Here is a 19,313-nt window from a genome sequence, read left to right on the forward strand (position 1 = left end):
GCTGTGGCTGTTACTGTCATTCTCCTTTGGCTTTCACGACAACTGCATTATTTCCCCCATTCCTTATTTTTAAAAGTGGATTATTGCCGGACCCCGGTGGTGGCTCATGCCTGTAATCCCCGCACTTTGGGAGGTCGAGGAAGGAGGATCGCTTGAGACCAGTTTGGACAATATAATAGCAAGACCCTATCTCTACAAAAAATTAAAAAAATAGCTGGGCATGGTGATGTGCACCTATAATTCCAGCTACTCGAAGGTGGGAGGATCGCTTGAGCCCAGGAGTTCGTGACCAGCCTGGGCAATATAGCGAGATCCCCATCTCTACAAAAAATTTAAAACATTAGCACTTTGGGAGGCCGAGGCAGGCGGATCACGAGGTCAAGAGATTGAGACCATCCTGGCCAACATGGTGAAACCGCGTCTCTACTAAAAATACAAAAATTATCAAGGTGTGGTGGCGGGTGCCTGTAGTCCTAGCTACTTGGGAGGCTGAGGCAGGAGAATCACTTGAACCTGGAAGGCGGAGGTTGCAGTGAGTCAAGATCGCACCACTGCACTCCAGCCTGGCGACAGAGCAAGACTCCATCTTAAAAAAAAAAAAAAAAAACTGAGTGTGGTGATGTATACCTGTAGTCCCAGCTACTCGGGAGGCTGTGAGGCAGGAAGATCTCTTGAGCCCAGGAGGTTGAGGATGCAGTGAGCCAAGATTGTGCCACTGCACTCCAGCCTGGGCAAGAGTGAGACTATGTCTCAAAAAAAAAAAAAAAAGTGGATTATTATGAAAATTTTCAAACATGCCATGCAGACATGGGGAGACCATGCAAACTCCACAGAGATGGTGGTCCCAGCCCAAAATCAATTTTTAAAAAATCATCAATGTTATAATGAAATGACATTCAATGAAATGACATTGTGTGGGGGCCAGCTGTATTTTGCTGGACTATTTGAAATCAAATCCTGGATGTTATACTATTCCCATTTCCCCCAACTCGCCCCCCCCTTTTTTTTAGAGACAGGGTCTCTCTCTCTCTCTCTCTCTGTCTCTCTCTGCTGCCCAGGATGGAGTGCAGTGGTGTGATCATAGCTCACCACAGCCTGGAACTCCTGGGCTCAAGCCATGCTCCTGCCTCAGCCTCCCAAGTAGCTAGGACTTTAGATGCATACCACCACAGCCAGCTAATTTTTAAATTTTTGTAAAGATGGGGGCTCTCACTATGTCACCCAGTATGGTCTCAAACTCCTGGTTTCAATTGATCCTCCTGCCTTAGCCTCCCAAGTGGCTGGGACCACAGACACACACTACTATGCCTGGCTAAATTTCTTTAAAAAATTTTTTTTGGTAGAGATGGGGGTCTTGCAATGTTGCCCAGGGTGGTCTTAAACTCCTGGCCTCAAGTGATCCTCCTGCTTCTGCCTCCCTAGTAGCTGGGACCACAGGTGTACACCACCATACCTGGCTAATTTTTTAGTTTTCATAGAGACGGGATATTAGTATGTTGCCCAGGCTGATCTCGAATTCCAGGCCTCAAATGATTCTCCCAGCTGGGCCTCCCAAAGAGCTGACATTACAGGCGTGAGCCATGGTGCCCGGCCTCAGGGAAATTTCTAACCCCTCTTTAGGGTTACGTAAAAATAAAACAATGCAATACCTACCCTCTTTATGTATTTATTCTTTATCTCTTTGTTAGAAGCATCCACACTTCTGTTTCTCTCCCTTAAGCCATAGTAACAATGGCTGCCATAGCCCAGGTCTGTGGGCCTCCCAACTAGTGAGGTCTGGGAAGCAGCCTCCCACCTGCTCCCTACCCCTCCAGACTGCATCCCTCTGTCCCTTACAGAAACTTTTCTCCTCTAGCAACATTCAGAACACAGCCTTGGTCCCTCCTTCCCCAGGCCTGCCTTCCTTCTTGCTGAAAACTATTCAAAAATTATCTTTGGGCAGTCCCTTTCTCTGCCTCAGGCACTGGTATCTGAGTCTAGAGGCCCTGGCACATTGTTGATCTCTGCAGAAATGTTTATTGAGTAAATACATACACATTTTTATATTTTAATTTAATTTAATTTGAGAGGAAGTCTTGCTCTGTCACCCAAGCTGGAGTGCAGTGGCATCATCTCAGCTCACTGCAACCTCCGCCTCCCAGGTTGTGATTCTCCTGCCTCAGCCTCCCGAGTAGCTAGGATTGTAGGCACCTGCCACCACGCCTGGCTAATTTTTGTATTTTTAGTAGAGATGGTGGGGGGGTCTCATCATGTTGGCCAGGCTGGTCTCGAACTCCTGACCTCAAGTGATCTGCACGCCTCAGCCTCCCAAAGTACTGGGATTACAGTCATGAGCCACTGTTCCCGGCCTACACGTATAAACTAATCATACTAAAGGTATAGACGTGAAATGGGTTTTAAGTGTTTTAATATTTCCCTCCCCTGGGAGCATTCCTAATAGCCTTTAATATGTGGGACCCTTTACAATTTACAAGGCACTTTGGTATTATTTTACTACCCCTCCCCTTCCAACAAAGAATGGACTAAAGCCAGCTTGTCCAACTGCATGGGCAGCTTGTAGCCCAGGACAAATTCGTAAATTTTCTTAAAACATTAGGAGTTTTGGGGGTTTTGTTTGTTTGTTTGTTTTTTCTGAGATAAAGTCTTTCTCTCTCACCCAGGCTGGAGTGCAGTGGCCCGATCTGGGCTCACGTCAACCTCCGCCTTCCAGGTCAAGCGATTCTCCTGCCTTGGCCTCCCGAGTAGCTGGGATTACAGGCGCAGGCCACCATGCCCAGCTTATTTTTTCTATTTTTAGTAGACATGGGGTTTTGCCACATTGGCCAGGCTGGTCTCAAACTTCTGATGTCAGGTGATCCACCAGCCTCGGCCTCACAAAGTGCTGGGATTACAGGCGTGAGCCACCGCGCCCGGCCAGTGTTAAAAGTATTTTATGTGTGGCTCAAGACAAATTCTTCTTCCAATGTGGCCCAGGGAAGTCAAAAGAGTGGACATCCCCGGACTAAAGCGTCTCTCAGAGAGGTTGCACGATCTGCCTAAAGCCACACAGCAAGTCTGCAAAGACGCTGCCATGGAAAGTAGCATTCGCAGGCTCCAGGGATCAGGCCGTGCCTATCTTTGCCGTGCCCATTTTCCAGTCCGTGGAAGGTACAACCGAGGTCTTCTCCGGCTGATTTACCCCCGCTACAGAGCTGTGCGCCCAACGGATTTCAGAGGGAGTTATTTCTAGGGGAGATGATGAGAAAAGTGATGGGCGGGGAGGTCGAGGTCACGTCCCGCAGCGGCCCCCCGACAGTGCCAGGGTGGTGGCCGCGGTGGCCACACTCAGGTCGACCCTGATCACTGCGAGCGGCGCCGGGGGAGTCAAAGGTCACGAGAGGAGGACTCGGGCCACGGGGGCGGATAGCTTTGAGCCCAGACGGTGGAACGAGATCCGGGCACCCCCGGGAGGTTGCAGGGGGAAGCGGCCGACTCCCCAGCGAGCCAACTCGGGTGCTCTCCTGGCACCTGGGGGCAGCGGGGAAAGAGGGCGCGGCCGCCGGAGCACGCCCCCTGCTGGGCTGAGCCGCCGCCCGTCCCGTTCCCCACCTTCGGAGCCCCTCGGCCTGGAAAGCGGCACCCCCTGGCGGCCTCGGCGCCTCACTGCACCCCGGGCCCCGCAGCCGCAGCCTCGGCCTCGGCCCGACGCTGGGTGCGGACCCGGGGCGCGCCGGGCGCACTGGGCGCACGGGGTGCACGGGGCGGGGGCGCGAGCCCCAGGCTGCCGCTGGAGGGCGCCGCTGCCCGCCGCTCCGCCGGGGCCGGGGAGACCGAACTCAGCACCGCCCGGCCGGGCAGGGGGCGAGGGGCGGCGAGGAGCGGACGCCCCAAGACCGCGACGAGCTGGCGCCGGGCCCCCAGCGCCCCACGACCTTCCTCCGAATCTGCTCCCGCAGGCTCCGCAGCTCCCGCGCCCCGCGCCCCAGCCCCGCGGCCCCGCGCCGCACGGCCGCTCCCGTTCCGTCCTTGGAGGGTGTGGAAGGGTGGGTTTGGGGCCGGGGGCGGGTCTGGGGGCGGACCCGGAGGCGGGGCTGTCTCTGCGGCAGGGCCCAGCTTCGCTCCCCCCGGTCTGTCTCTGTCTCTCCTCCTCCCTCCTCCTGCTCCGGGCGGAGCCCGGCATGGGGGGGCCGGCGCCCGGCAGGCCAGGTACGGTGATGGAGAAACTGGGGAGGCTTGGTGCAGGAAGGTTGGGGTGGGGGGACAAGGGACAGGGAGGATTGGCGGTGCGAAAGGCGGAGAAGCCCAGGGTAGCAGGACAAGGGGAAGGGGAGGGGTGCCAGGAACCTGGGGCCCTTGGATGGAGAAGGGGGATGAAGCAGGCCAGGTTTGGAACAGGGGAAGGGGGAGGACGGCTGTAAGGAGGGGCGCCTGGGAGGAGAAGTGAGGCTGAAGGCGAAAAGAAGAGTGTGGGTTTGGGGGAAGGAAAACCGGAGCAGGTATGGAGGCCGCAGCCCAGAAGGTAGCAATGGGGCCAGACTGGAGCCCCCCGGGTGGGATTGAGGGGCGGGGACTGGAAGAGGAAAACCAGGGGCCTCCCAAATCCTGGAGGAAGAAGAAGGTGATTGGGGCCATCAGCGAGGGAGGGAGGCAGAGACCAAACCATCGCTAAAGGACCAGGGAGCCGGAATCGGGGTGGACCAAGGCCCAGGCCCGGGGAAGGACTGGAAGGTGGGGAAGGCAGGCAGTGGAAATAGATGGATGGGTGGTATTTTAGATACCCAACTCAGGTGTCTCCCATCCTTCCTTCAGCGTCCCCACCCTGCCCTCATGAGATCCCCCTACAGCCCAAGATGGGGGGGAGAGTCTGACCATCTCCCCTTTTCCCAGTGGGGTGCAATGTACGCAAGTAGGCCCTGGGCATAACTCTGCCTGTAGGTGTGTCCGGTTCCGTGTAGCAGATTTGTGTGTGTCTGGAGGTCTGTGTGTGTGTCTGTGGGTGTGTCTGTGGGTGTTTATGTCTGTGTGCCTGTCTATCCCTAGGTTTCTGTTTACCTATGCCAATCTCTGTGTCTGGTCCTCTGTCTGTAGATGTGGGTCGGTGGCTCCATGGTTTGTGTGTCTGAATGTGTACTTGTGTAGCTGAGGGGTTGCAGTCTGTTTGTGGGGCCTGTATGGGTGGTGGATCAGGATGTCTTTACACAAGAAGGGAATCTGTGTTGACTTGGTCTCTCCAGAGTGCGTATTTGGGGCTCTGAACACCTTTGTCGGGGTCTGTGTCTGTCTATCTGTCTGTGGGTCCTTGAAGCTGTGTTGGGTTTTCTGTCTGTGTTTTCCTCTCTGAGGACCCAAGTCATGTCTCTTCTCCTTTTTCTCTCTTTCATTCATCCCTGGCCCCCACCCATCCCACCTTTCTTTTTTTCCCTTCTCACCCACCCCACCCCCCCACCCAGTGGATCCGGGACCCAGGGAGGGCCGCCCCCCGGGCCTGGTGGCGCTGAGCAGGGCCCCCCAGCCCCCACCTCCTGCCCCACGAGATGAACCTCCTCTACCGAAAAACCAAGCTGGAGTGGAGGCAGCACAAGGAAGAGGAGGCCAAGAGGAGGTAAGGCTGCGCCCCAGACCGCTCCCTTCCCTTCCGCACCTCTGCCTGCCCCCTCACTGGGCCACAGCCCTTCTCGGGGGCCTGGCAGCCTTGTCATGAGTGAGCTCTCTGATCTCAGAGTCAGTACGGAACGGCCAGGATTGCACACAGACTGTCCCGGCCCAACTCCTGCCCTTCTGCGGGGGGGTTTACAGCCTAGGAGCACCCCTTTGGTTGTTCCCCATCCCCAGAGGCCCGAGTCACTCCTTCCTGACTCACCTCTGGCCTGTAGCCCTTCTCCTTTCTGCAAATTTGGGGCTGGCTGTGGGCTCTCCTGTCACCTGACCTTGGAAGGGGCAGGCCCCGCCTCCCTCCCAGGGTCTAGGGAAGGGGTCATTTCAGGGGCATCAGAGAACATCCACTTGGCCTCCTCCCAGTTTTCCCTGCTGGGGGAGGTGGGTGGTCAAGTGACGGGGTTGTGTGTGTGGTGGGCAGACATGCAGGCTGGGCCTTGCCAAAGAGCCAGGGCAGGGGACGACCCCCGGACCCCTGCAATCCCTGTCTGCCTCCCCGCTTGCCCTTCCAGGGACCTGGGGCCTGGCCTCTCCCATCCTTCTCTCCTTCTCCTCTTCACTCCCATTGACTTCACAGCCACTTGGAGCCTGACTCACAGGCCACCTCCCTTTTCCTTCCTCGAAACTGTGGAGTTTAATTCATGTTGTTAATTAGATTAATCAGAGTGATCGCTGCAGCGATCTCTCCCTAATGAAGGGTTAGTAGACAGGGCCTTAATGAGTGCCCACCCCACACAGCTCTCCTCTCTTCCCTGCCAGCCGCCCCCCCAACCCTCCGCCACCCTCCACTCAGACAGAAGCTCAGGGACAGTGGAATGGAATGGGGGTGAGCTGGGGAGGCTGACAGAGAGAGAACAGCACCAGGGGAGAGGGAGGAAGAAGGATGGGCCAGGGCAGGGAGGCTGCTCTGGTCCTGGAGGGGCACATCCTGGATCTGGGAGAGGAGGTGTGCCGTGGGGGCGGAGGTCACAGTGGCTGGGCAGGAGGGGTAACCAGAGGCCAGGTGTGGGCCACTGTGAGAGTAAGAGGGACCAAGGAGCTGTGGGGGGCAGGTGTGTCCGTCTGTGTTACCTGGGTTTGTATCTCTACCTCTGCACAAGGCTGTCCACATAGGTGCCCAGGCTGGGATCCGCCAGCCCCAGGGATGCTCCCCTGCAGGCATACTCACCCCTCTTCTCATCCCTGCCCCCAACTGCCTTGTGTTTTTAAAGCCCGAGATTCTGCCTGAAGCCCCTTCATTGGTGCCTTGGACCTTCTGGCAACCCTGTCCCCACCCAGGCTCCCGTCCTCCTCCCTGGGAAGCCACAGGGTTGCTGACACCTCTTGGGGTGGAAAAAAGGGAGGCCCAGGTCCGAGGCCCTTCCTCCACTCCATCGTGGCTTTCTCTCCCCAGCTCCAGTAAGGAGGTGGCTCCCGCTGGCTCGGCTGGGCCCGCGGCCGGCCAGGGGCCTGGGGTCCGCGTGCGGGACATCGCCTCCCTGCGGCGCTCCCTCAGGATGGGTTTCATGACGATGCCCGCCTCCCAGGAGCACACCCCGCACCCCTGCCGCAGCGCCATGGCCCCACGCTCCCTCTCCTGCCACTCGGTGGGCAGCATGGACAGTGTCGGGGGTGGCCCTGGCGGGGGCGGTGGGGGCCTCACAGAGGACAGCAGCACCCGAAGACCCCCTGCCAAGCCCCGGAGACACCCCAGCACCAAGCTCAGCATGGTGGGGCCCGGGTCGGGGGCAGAGACGCCCCCCAGCAAGAAAGCAGGTGAGATACCCCCTATCTCTCCCTGGGGTGGAGCTGGGAGCTGGGAGGATCTATTCCAGGCCCGGGGAGGCTTGCCGGGAGGGTTCATTCAGGGAAGAACCAAGGAAGTGGAAGATTCCATTCTCAAAAGGAATTGGGGGGGGTCGTTTTGGATGGGCCTGAGATGAACCATTCAAGGGCAGGGGACACTCCCTGAAAAGTTCTTGAGAAAGGGGTGGTGGCCTCAGAGGGACAATGAAGGTAGGAGCTGCGGATTCTGGAGAATACATTAGAAAGACTGAGGGCTGTGGGACAGGCACTGTGGCTCACGCCGTAATCTCAGCACTTTTTTTTTTTTTTTGAGACAGAGTCTCGCTCTGTTGCCCAGGCAGGAGTGCATCCTCCGCCTCCCAGGTTTAAGCAGTTCTCCTGCCTCAGCCTCCCAGATAGCTGGGATTACTGGCGTCCATCACCACGCCAGGCTAATTTTTTGTATTTTTAGTAGAGACAAGGTTTCGTCTTGTTGGCCAGGCTGACAAGGCCAGGCTTGCTGGCCTCAGGTGATCCACCCATCTCGGCCTCCCAAAGTGCTGGGATTGCAGGCGTGAGCCACTGTGCCTGGCCAATTAATTGACGTTTTAAAAAGACCAAGGGCTGACTAGTAGAAAAGGAAACTACAGCTGGGCATGGTGGCTGATGCCTGGAATCCTAGTGCTTTAGGAGGCCGAGGCAGGAGGATCCCTTGAGCCCAGGAATTTGGGACCAGTCTGGGCAATGTGGCAAGACCCATCTCTATTAAAAAATAAAAAAGAAACGAAGAAACCTCCTGGGGCTATAAGTTGAGGAATGTGGGGAAAATGAAGAGGCAGATATGTCCTTGCAGAGGGGTCAAGGGATCAGAATGGGCTCCTCCCACTTGCTCCCCTCATTAAAAGCCTGGTTTATTTTTCTCTTTCTTGTCCTGTCCAGGCTCACAGAAGCCAACCCCAGAGGGCCGAGAGTCCAGCCGGAAGGTTCCTCCGCAGAAGCCCAGGCGAAGCCCTAACACCCAGCTCTCTGTCTCCTTCGATGAATCCTGCCCCCCAGGCCCCTCTACTCGAGGGGGAAACCTGCCTCTTCAGCGCCTCACTAGGGGGTCCCGAGTAGCTGGGGACCCTGATGTGGGTGCCCAGGAAGAGCCTGTGTACATTGAGATGGTGGGGGACGTCTTTAGGGGAGGAGGACGAAGTGGAGGAGGCCTGGCTGGGCCCCCTCTTGGGGGTGGGGGCCCGACCCCTCCAGCGGGCACCGACTCGGACTCTGAAGAGAGTGAGGCCATCTATGAGGAGATGAAGTACCCGCTGCCGGAAGAGGCTGGGGAAGGCCGGGCCAATGGCCCTCCACTGTTGACGGCAACATCCCCGCCACAACAGCCTCACACCCTTCCGCCCCATGCCCACCGCCGCCCAGCTTCAGCCCTCCCGAGCCGGAGGGACGGGACGCCCACCAAGACCACTCCTTGTGAAATCCCCCCGCCCTTCCCCAACCTCCTTCAGCACCGGCCTCCACTCCTGGCCTTCCCCCAAGCCAAGTCTGTTTCCCGAACCCCTGGCGATGGGGTCTCAAGGCTACCTGTCCTCTGCCACTCCAAGGAGCCAGCCGGCTCCACCCCAGCTCCCCAAGTGCCTGCACGGGAGCGGGAGACGCCTCCCCCACCGCCTCCACCTCCTGCTGCCAACCTGCTGCTGCTGGGACCATCGGGCCGGGCCCGGAGCCACTCGACACCGTTGCCACCCCAGGGCTCTGGCCAGCCCCGGGGGGAGCGGGAGCTCCCCAACTCCCACAGCATGATCTGCCCTAAGGCGGCGGGGCCGCCGGCAGCCCCCCCTGCCCCGGCCGCCTTGCTCCCCGGCCCCCCCAAGGACAAGGCCGTGTCTTACACCATGGTGTACTCGGCGGTCAAGGTGACCACGCACTCTGTCCTGCCAGCTGGTCCACCCCTGGGTGCTGGGGAGCCAAAGACGGAGAAGGAGATCTCAGTCCTCCATGGGATGCTGTGTACCAGCTCGAGGCCCCCCGTGCCAGGGAAGTCCAGCCCCCACGGTGGGGCCATGGGTGCGGCAGCTGGGGTCCTCCACCACCGTGGCTGCTTTGCCTCCCCCCACAGCCTTCCGGACCCAACTGCAGGCCCCCTGACCCCGCTGTGGACCTACCCAGCCACAGCAGCTGGGCTCAAGAGACCCCCTGCCTATGAGAGCCTCAAGGCTGGGGGGGTGCTGAATAAGGGCTGTGGTGTGGGGGCCCCATCCCCCATGGTCAAGATCCAGCTGCAGGAGCAAGGGACCGATGGGGGTGCTTTTGCCAGCATCTCCTGTGCCCACGTCATCGCCAGCGCAGGGACACCAGAGGAGGAAGAGGAGGAGATGGGCGCCGCGACATTTGGGGCAGGCTGGGCCCTGCAGAGGAAGGTCCTCTATGGAGGGAGAAAAGCAAAGGAGTTGGACAGTGAGTGAGGGGTGGGGAGTGGGGGCTGGCATCGGGGGTGGGGGGCAGCTAGGGATGCCTGCGATGGTTTGGGGGAGGTGTTGGAGGGGTTATTTGGAAGTCACAGCCTTGAGTCTGGAATATTTTCTAGGAGACCAGAGGGGTGGGGGTGGGCAATAGACAGGCCGGGGTCCCCCAGTGTGCGCTGGAGGAGCAGGAGGGTCTGGGAGGCGAAGGGGGTCAAATCTGGCCCTGTCCTGCTCTGCTCCCTGCCCCTCCCTTCCCGGGGCTGCAGGGGTGTGTGCTTGTGAGTGTGCGCACCAGGAACTAAACACAGCTGCCTCCCAGCTGTTACCATGGCAACGCATCCAGACAGGAGGGAGAGGAGAGGGAGGCCCCTACCGTTGCCTGGTAACGCAATGCTCTGCCAGGCCTCCTCTCAGAGATGAGCTTAGTTCACAGGCAGCCCTTCCCCCCAGCCCTCCCCCTTCTGGGCTCAGGAATTGGGATTCTCCCCCTACAGGTCTTGATCCCAGGGGGATGGTCATTCTGGCCCTATCTGGAGATGGAGGGGCTTGGAAGCTAAAGCTGCGGTTGGGGAGGCCCCTCTGACCAGGGAAAAGGGTTTGGATGCAGCACATAGACATGATTCTCAGCCCCAGGAGATGGTACCAATGGGTGGAAAGGAAGGGGTGTGTGTGTGTGTGTGTGTGTGTGTGTGTATGTATGTTGGGGGAGTGTGAAGGAGCCCCATCCCAGCCGTTACTTGCAAAAGGGGCAGTTGTGTCTTCTAGTCCACCCATACTGCAGCATGTGTGGCCGGAGGGACAGAATGATGCCTCCAACGTGCAGGCACACAGCTCTCCTTGTCATCCCAGCAGAGGTCGAGGACGGTGCCCGGGCCTGGAATGGCAGTGCTGAGGGTTCAGGCAAGGTGGAGCGTGAGGACAGGGGCCCTGTGATATCGGGGATCCCAGTGAGGAGCCAGGGGGCAGAGGGCCTGCTGGCCAGGATCCACCACGGAGACCGAGGAGGGAGCCGCACTGCGCTGCCCATTCCCTGCCAGACCTTCCCTGCCTGCCACCGCAATGGAGGTGATGCCGCCTGCACACACCTGTGCACAGCGGGGCTGGCTGGGGGATCTCCCAGGGTCTAGCCCCACCTGTCCTGACTTTCTCTCACCTGTTCACGTCCATGTCCAGGGCCCTAAATCTTCATACCACATTTCCACCCCCTTTTCCCTTCTGATGAGGCGGGGCAGCCTGGACCATTCAAGGGCAGGGGACTGGGAACTAGGGGAGGGGTACCTGAGGCCCCTGCAGTCCTCACTCCTCCTTCTTCCACCTCAGACTTCACGGGAGGCTACCGCCTGGGGCGCTCGGCCTCCACCTCCGGAGTCCGGCAGGTCGCTCTCCACACACCCCGGCCCTGCAGCCAGCCCAGGGATGCCCTGAGCCAGGTGAGGCTTGGTTTTTTGTTTATTTGTGAAGGAGCAGGTGGAGAAGGCTTGAATGTGCAAAGAAAAGCAATAAAGGGGCCAGGGCTGGGCACAGTGGCTCATGCCTGTAATCCCAGCACTTTGGGAGGCCAAGGCGGGAGGGTCACATGAGGCCAGAAGTTCATTAGCTTGAGCAACATAGTGAGACCCTGTCTCTATTTTTTTTTTTTTCTTTTAAAGAAGGCCAGTTGCAGTGGCTCACACCTGTAATCCCAATGCTTTCAGAAGCCAAGGCAGGTAGATTGCCTGAGCCCAGGAGTTTAAGACCGGCCTGGGCCACATAGCGAGACCCCATCTTTATAAAAAATACAAAATGTAGTCTGGTGTGCTGGTGCAAGCCTGAATTCCCAGCTACTCTGGAGGTTGAGGTAGGAGGATGGCTTTACCCTGGGAGGTGGAGGTTGCAGTGAGCCATGATCACGCTACTGCATTCCAGCCTGAGCCACAGAGTGAGACCCTGTCTTAGAAGAAAAAAAGAAAGAAAGAAAGGGGCCACGCAGGGTGCAGTGGCTTACGTCTGTAATCACAGCACTTTGGGAGGCCGAGGCAGGCAGATCACCTGAGGTCAGGAGTTTGAGACCAGCCTCGCCAACATGGTGAAACCCTGCCTCTACTAAAAATACAAAAATTAGGGCCAGGTGCGGTGGCTCATGCCTGTAATCCCAGCAGTTTGGGAGGCTGAGGTGAGTGGATCACAAGGTCAGGAGTTCGAGACCAGCCTGACCAACATAGTGAAACCCCATCTCTACTAAAAATACAAAAATTAGCCAGGTGTGGTGGTGTGCGCCTGTAGTCCCAGCTACTCGGGAGGCAGAGGTATAAGAATCGCTTGAACCCGGGAGACGGAGGTTGCAGTGAGCCAAGATCGCACCACTGTACTCCAGTGGCCTGGGCAACAGAGAGAGACTCTGTCTCAACAAAAAACAAAAAAAACCCCACAAAAATTAGCTGGACATTGGGGCAGGCACCCGTAATCCCAGCTACTCGGGAGGCTGAGGCATGAGAATTGCTTGAACCCAGGAGACGGAGGCTGCAGTGAGCGGAGATCATGCCACTGCACTCCAGCCTGGGCAACAGAGTTAGACTCCGCCTCAAAAAAAAAAAAAAAAAAAGGGGGCCAGGCAGGCTGGGGCCTGAGCCAGCACAGACTAACGGGAACCCAGGAATGAGAGTGAGGGGGTTGGGAGGGGATCTGGGAAGGGTTTGAGGGTTTGCTTAAGATGGGCAGCAAGGTAGGGCCCAGCTTGGAGATCAGTCAGGGCTACCACTAGCCAATAGCACACCTTTGCGTGATTTAGAAAAAAGACCTCCCCACTGGGCACCATGTCTTGTGCCTATAATCCCAGAACTGTGGGAGGCAGAGACGGGAGGATTGCTTTAACCCAGGAGGCTGAGGTTGCAATGAACTACAATCCCACCACAGCACTCTATCCTGGGTGTAAGGGCAAGACCCTGTCTCAAAAGAAAAAAAAATAAAGAGGTCAAGCATGGTAGCTCACGCCTATAATCCTAGTACTTTGGGAGGCTGAGGCAAGAGAAGTGGTTGAGCCTAGGAATTCTGTACCAGCCTCGGCAACATAAGGATTCCCTGTCTTTACAAAAAATTTAAAAATTATCCAGACATGGTGGTGCGTGCCTGTGGTTCCAGCAACTCTGAAGGCTGAGGCAGGAGAATCACTTGAGCCTGGAAGGTGGAGTCTGCAGTGAGCCATGGTCATTCCACTGCACTCCAGCCTGGGTGGCAGAGGGAGAACCTGTCAAAAGAAAGAAAGAGAGAGCGAGAGAAAGAAGGAAGAAAGAGAGAAAGAGAGAGCGAGAGAGACAGAGAAAGAAAGAAGAAGGAAGGAAGGAAGGGAGGAAGGAAAGGAGGAAGGGAGGGACCCTGTCTACCCTTGCCCCAGCTGGGCACAGTAGTTGATACCTGTGATCCCAGTGCTTCGGGAGGCCAAGATGAGAGGATCCCTTGAGGCCAGGAGTTCACGACCAGGCTTGGTAACAAAGCAAGATCCCATCAATACAAAAATAAAATTTAATTTAATTTTTTAACAATTAGCTGGTGTAGTGGTACATGCCTGTAGTCCCAGCTACTTGGGAGGGAGGCTGACGCTAGAGGATTGCTTGAGCCCAGGAGGTCGAGGCTGCAGTGAGCTATGATTGCACCACTGCACTCTGGCCTGGGCGGCAGAGCCAGACCCTGTTTCAAAAAGACACAAGAAAGACAGAAAAAAAAAAAAGGGGGATCCCTTCTAGGAGGACCAACTTAAAAAACGCATCTGTCCAGGAAGACTAGGGCGTGGCTGGGTCAAAGCTGCCGGAGTTGGATTTCGGCCCCCATGGGTCCCACAGCCAGAGGGAGCCAGCAGAGGCCGTGGGGGGCAAGCAAGGACTTGCTTCTGGGGGAAGACGTGTGTCTCGGCAGTGCAGACCCGTCCGGTCATGCTGACGTCCCCGACCCTACCCGCTTTTTCCTTTCTCCCCCGCCCGCGGTACAGCCCCACCCCGCGCTGCCGCTGCCTCTGCCCCTGCCGCCCCAGCCGGCCCGCGAGCGCGACGGGAAGCTGCTGGAGGTGATCGAGCGCAAGCGCTGCGTGTGCAAGGAGATCAAGGCGCGCCACCGCCCGGACCGAGGCCTCTGCAAGCAGGAGAGCATGCCCATCCTCCCCAGCTGGCGGCGGGGGCCCGAGCCCCGCAAGTCCGGCACCCCGCCCTGCCGCCGGCAGCACACGGTCCTCTGGGACACCGCCATCTGAGGCGGGCCGGGGGTACCGGGGCGCCTGGACTGGGGAGGGGGTGGGCACTCCTGGCTCTCCCGGGAGCCTCGCCTAGAGAGACATTGAAGGACCACGTGGGAGAGTGCCAGGGAGCACCCCTGCCCTCCACCCTACCCCCCGGGATGGGGAGAGTCTGCCAGGCCCATTGGGCTTAGGATGCCAACAGCGCTGCTGAGAAACTTGGAGGAGGAGGAGGGCTTGCTTGAGGTTGGGGACAGAGTCGCTCTGGCTGTTCTTCCCACTGGGCGCTGTACACCCCTCCTCCTGAACCAAGCCAGAGGTCAGCATGGGGAAGGGAGGAAGGAAGGGACGGGAGGAAGAGGGGGGTGGGTGAGCTGAGAGGGACTAGAGTGCCAGATGGAGGAGCTCTTTTCTAGAGAGCCGGGAGTTGGGGAGGGGGTATTTATTTTGTTATTTATTTCAGTCTGGAGGGCGATTCTGGGCCCTTCTGACCTACTCCTGAGCCGGGAGTGGAGAATCAGGGCCAAGTTTGCACTCTCCCCAATGCCAATGCCTAAAGGCCCCGCCATCCATGCCACCCCACAGCCAAGGAGGGGTCCGCATGGGGAGTGGACCGAGAGAAGAAGGGGCCCAGGGAAGCAGAGGGCCCAAGACTATTCACAGTATTTACAATTTGCCAGAATTTGGTAGTCAGTGTGGCCTGCTCTGAATCAGGCATCTTATTTAGTTCTGGGGTGAGGGTCTAGTGCCAGGGATGGGCGGGATGATGGGGGAGGAGGAGGGAAATTTTAGCGGGTGGGGGGGTGGGCAGGGTATTTATTTAAATTAAAAAAACAAAACAGAAGAGATGTCAGGAACTTTTTTTTAATTCCTTTCTTTTCAGAATAATATATTAAAAGACTCATGATCCTAAAGCTGGCTTCTTCTATTTCACAGCATGCTCTGCCATTCTTACACTTGCTCCTTTTCCCATCTTGCCCCTGGTTGGTGGGAGTTGAAGGTTGTGCGGGGAGGGGTCAGTAGCTGTGGCCAAGTCACAGGGCGAGGTGGAGTTCCAGGTAAGTCTTCGGGAATGCACCGGGCCATGACTCCATTAGCATTTTTTTTTGTGCACGGAATGTGTTCTTGGCATTACACTGATGCAGAAAGAATATTTGGGCATGAAGCTTGCCTTCAAGTACCTCGTGATCTACTCAGATGACATCTACTGAGATGGCAATAAACTGTTGAAGCAGTAAGAGAGGGGGGACAAGGCCAAGCATGGTGGCTCACACCTGTAATTCCAGCACTTTGGGAGGTCAAGGTGGGCGGATCACCCGAGGTTAGGAGTTCAAGACCAGCCTGACCAACATGGTAAAACCTCATCTCTACTAAAAAAAAATACAAAAATTAGCCGGGTGTGGTGGCACTATATCCCAGCTACTTGGGAGGCTGAGGCAGGAGAATCACTTGAACTCAGGAAGTAGAGGTTGCAGTGAGCTGAGATCATGCCACTGCACTCCAGCCTGGGCGACAGAGCGAGACTCCGTCTCAACAACGACAACAATGAAAAAAAAAAAAAAGAGGGGGTACAGGGCTGGAATCATCTAAGAAGGCTTCCTGCAAAGTTACCCTAAAAGGACAGGTAAGCTAGTCTGGGCAACATAGAGAAACCCCGTCTCTACAAAAAATACAAACATTAGCCAGGTGTGGAGGCATGCACCTTTAGTCCCAGATACTCAAAGGTGAGGTGGGAGGATGGCTGGAACCTAAGAGGCGGAGGCTGCAGTGAGCAGAGATCGTGCCATTGCACTCTAGCCTGGGCAACAGAGCGAGATCCTGTCTCAAAAAAAAAAAAAAAAACAAAAAAACGGACGGGTGAAGTTTGGAGAGGGGAAGAGGCAAACTCCCAAGGTCACAGTCATGGTTTTGATTGTCTATGGAACAGTAGGAGATGGGGGCATGGGGAGGTAGGAAGTATGTTTAAATGACGGTGATAGCATTAAGAGGTCCAGCCATGGGACAGATCACCTGAGGTTGGGAGTTTGAGACCAGCCTGACCAACATGGAGAAACCCCGTCTCTACTAAAAAATACAAAAAAATTAGCTGGGCATGGTGGCGCATGCCTGTAATCCCAGCTACTTGGGAGGCTGAGGCAGGAGAATCGCCAGAACCCGGGAGTCAGAGGTTGCAGCAGTGAGCCGAGGTCACGCCATTGCACTCCAGCCTGGGCAACAAGAGCGAAATTCCATCTCAAAAAAAAAGGTCCAGCCATGATGAAGTTGGTTCAGAAAGACCAGCCACAAGGCAAGACTCAGGTCCTCACTAGGGAAGCCAGGGGAATCCTGCTGGGAGGTGATCTGTCACCAGGGAGGAGGATAAGGAGGATGCCTGGGAGGATGGAGGGCTAGGGACAGTTGCAAGAGGCCACTGAAAGGAAATCTCCTCAGGATGGGAGTGAAGGAGCAGAATTGGTCATACAAGAAGCCCAAGTTTGGAGGTCTGGTGATCGGGGAACTGACAGAGTGAGAGTGACTTTGGAGGAAGAACATTGAATTTGAAGAATGATGAATATTTAGGTTGAATGGTTTGTTACTCAATAGAACAGAGTTTCAGAAAATGTGGTGAATAGCCAGGCGTGGTGGCTCACGCCTGTAATCCCAGCACTTTGGGAGGCCTGAGGCAGGAGGATCACTTGAGGCCAGGAGTTCGAGACCAGCCTGGGCAACATAGAACCCCCCCGTCTCTACAAACAATAATAAAAAAAAAAATAGTTGGGCTTGGTGGCACACGTCTGTAATCCCAGTTACTCAGGAGGCTGAGGTGGGAGGATCGTTTGAGCTCAGGAGGTCAAGGCTGCAGTGAGTCATGATTGCTTCACTGCACTCCAGCCTGGGCAACAGAGTGAGACCTTGTCTCAAAAAAAAAAAAAGTGGTAGATGTTTTTACACTTTATGAAGAACATTTTTTTAAAACTTTAATAGTTTTGTATTTATTTTCATTTATATTAGAAAAGTTATAACCAATACATAAGGCTACTTGTTATTTCATGAACATGATTACACAAGATAAGTCTACAGTTATTTTTAATGAGCGGGTTTAAAGAAAAAATGTTAAGCCAATAAATAATAGTACAGGCAATGTACAGAATATGAAAAATTATGACAGTGGTATGTGAGTATTTGAAATTTAGGAAACAAAAGTAAAATGATGATAGCTCAGGAGACAGGACAAGACTATGGACATTAGGAGTAATTGACATAGAAATGGCACTCAAGCCCAAGACAGCTGACCTCTGCAAGCAGGGCAGGGCTAGAGAAAAGAGCTAGGGATGAAATACAGGCCAGGCACAGTGGCTCATGCCTGTAGTCCCAGCACTTTGGGAAGCCAAGGTTAGAAGATCGCTTGAGGCCAGGAGTTTGAGACAAGCCTGGGCAACAAAGCTAGACTTCATCTCTACAAAAAAAATTAACAAAAATTAGCTGGGTGTAGTGGTGAGCACCTGTAGCTGGAGCTACTCAGGAGGCTGAGATGGGTGGATCGCTTCAGCCCATGAATTGGAAGCTGCAGTGAGCTATGATCCCTTCACTGCATTCCAGCCTGGGCAACAGAGTGAGACCCCAACTTGAAAAAAACAAAACAAAACCCAAGATATAAACAGGCAGTAGCTCTTTTTAACTAGCCAGAAAATTAGGCTGGGTGAGGTGGCTCATGCCTGTAATCCCAGCACTTTGGGAGGCCAAGGAGGGCGGATCACTTGATATCAGGAGTTCAAGACCAGCCTGGCCAACATGGTGAAACCCTGTCTCTACTAAAAATGCAAAATTAGCCGGGTGTGGTGGCGGGCACCTGTAATCCCAGCTACTCAGAAGGCTAAGGAAGGAGAATTGCTTGAACCCTAGAGGCAGAGGCTGCAGTGAGCCGAGATTGCACCACTGCGCTCCAGTCTGGGTGACAGAGCAAGACTCTGTCTCAAAAAAAAAAAAAAAAAAGATAATTAATGGAAGGGGCTGGGTGCAGTGGCTCACACTTGTAATCCTAGCACTTTGGGAGGCTGAGGTGGGTGGATTGCCTTAACTCGGGAGTTCGAGACCAGCCTGGACAACATGGCAAAATCCTATCTCTACTGAAAATGAAAAAAATTAGCTGGGCCTGGTAGCTTGCGCCTGTAGTCCCAGCTATTGAGGAGGCTGAAGCAGGAGAATCACTTGCATCTGGGAGATGGAGGTTACAGTGTTGCTGCATTCCAGCCTGGGCAACAGAACAAAACTCTGTCTCCAAAAAAATTTTAAAAAAAAAAGGAAAGGAAAATTAATGGAAGGAAATATTCCATTCATAAGAGCAATAAAAACCTTAAAATAAATAGGATATTTATTTAGTGAGACTAAATAAATCTCATAGCTCACTGCAGCTTCCAATTCATGGGCTGAAGCAATCCACCCATCTCAGCCTCCTGAGTAGCTCCAGCTACAGGTGCTCACCACTACACCCAGCTAATTTTTGTTTATTTTTTTTGTAGAGATGAAGTCTAGCTTTGTTGCCCAGGCTTGTCTCGAACTCCTGGCCTCAAGCGATCTTCTAACCTTGGCTTTCCAAAGTGCTAGGACTAAATATCCCATTTATAAGAGCAATAAAAACCTTAAAATAAATAGGAGTAACGTTATAAATTATAATGTTATAACAAGAAATTATAGAACCTATATTGAATCAGTTGATAACACTAAAGTATTTTGAGTCACTTAAAAAGGGAAGACCTTGGCTGGCCACAGTGGCTCATGCCAGTAATCCCAGCACTTTGGAAGGCTGAGGTGCATGGATCACCTGAGGTCAGGAGTTCGAGAGCAGCCTGGCCAACATGGTGAAACTCCGTCTCCACGAAAAATACAAAAATTAGCCAGGCGTGGTGGCGAGTACCTGTAGTCCAAGCTACTTGGGAGTCTGAGGCAGAAGAATCACTTGAACCCAGGAGGCGGAGGTTGCAGTGAGCAGAGATCGTGCCACTGCACTCCAGCCTGGGGGCCAGAGCGAGACTCTGTCTCAAAAAAATAAAAATAAATACAAAAATACAAAAGGAAAACCTTCAGGACAAACAGATATCGTTGTGGAGCGGGGAAGAAGGAAGGCTTGTGGGGTCAAGTACAGTGGTTCACACCTGTAATCCCAGCACTTTGGGAGGCCCAAGCAGGAGGATGACTTGAGCCCAGGAGTTCGAGATCAGCCTGGGCAACATAGCAAGACCTTGTCTCTACAAAAAGTTAAAAAAAAAAAAAAA

General features: G+C 55.1%; 1 protein-coding gene across 3 annotated transcripts; it reads left to right on the forward strand.

Annotated features, from left to right (window-relative positions):
- The first annotated feature begins 4,031 nt into the window (after window positions 1-4,031).
- Window positions 4,032-14,975, forward strand: NYAP1 (neuronal tyrosine phosphorylated phosphoinositide-3-kinase adaptor 1). Of its 3 annotated transcripts, none has more exons than XM_032756083.2 (7): window positions 4,032-4,185; window positions 5,430-5,581; window positions 7,028-7,389; window positions 8,338-9,852; window positions 10,713-10,925; window positions 11,181-11,290; window positions 13,822-14,975. In XM_032756083.2, the coding sequence occupies exons 2-7, from the start codon at window positions 5,514-5,516 to the stop codon at window positions 14,077-14,079; spliced, it is 2,526 nt and encodes an 841-aa protein (XP_032611974.1). In that variant the 5' UTR covers window positions 4,032-4,185; window positions 5,430-5,513; the 3' UTR covers window positions 14,080-14,975. The 3 variants fall into 3 exon arrangements, with proteins under 3 accessions (XP_032611974.1, XP_032611966.1, XP_032611968.1); XM_032756075.2 differs by having other exon boundaries at window positions 10,710-10,925; window positions 13,822-14,851; XM_032756077.2 differs by lacking the exon at window positions 4,032-4,185 and adding an exon at window positions 4,894-4,914 and having other exon boundaries at window positions 10,710-10,925; window positions 13,822-14,851.
- The last annotated feature ends 4,338 nt before the right edge of the window (window positions 14,976-19,313 follow it).

This window comes from Hylobates moloch, unplaced genomic scaffold (genome assembly GCF_009828535.3).
Source record: "Hylobates moloch isolate HMO894 unplaced genomic scaffold, HMol_V3 SCAFFOLD_1, whole genome shotgun sequence".
Classification (NCBI taxonomy): Eukaryota; Metazoa; Chordata; class Mammalia; order Primates; family Hylobatidae; genus Hylobates; species Hylobates moloch.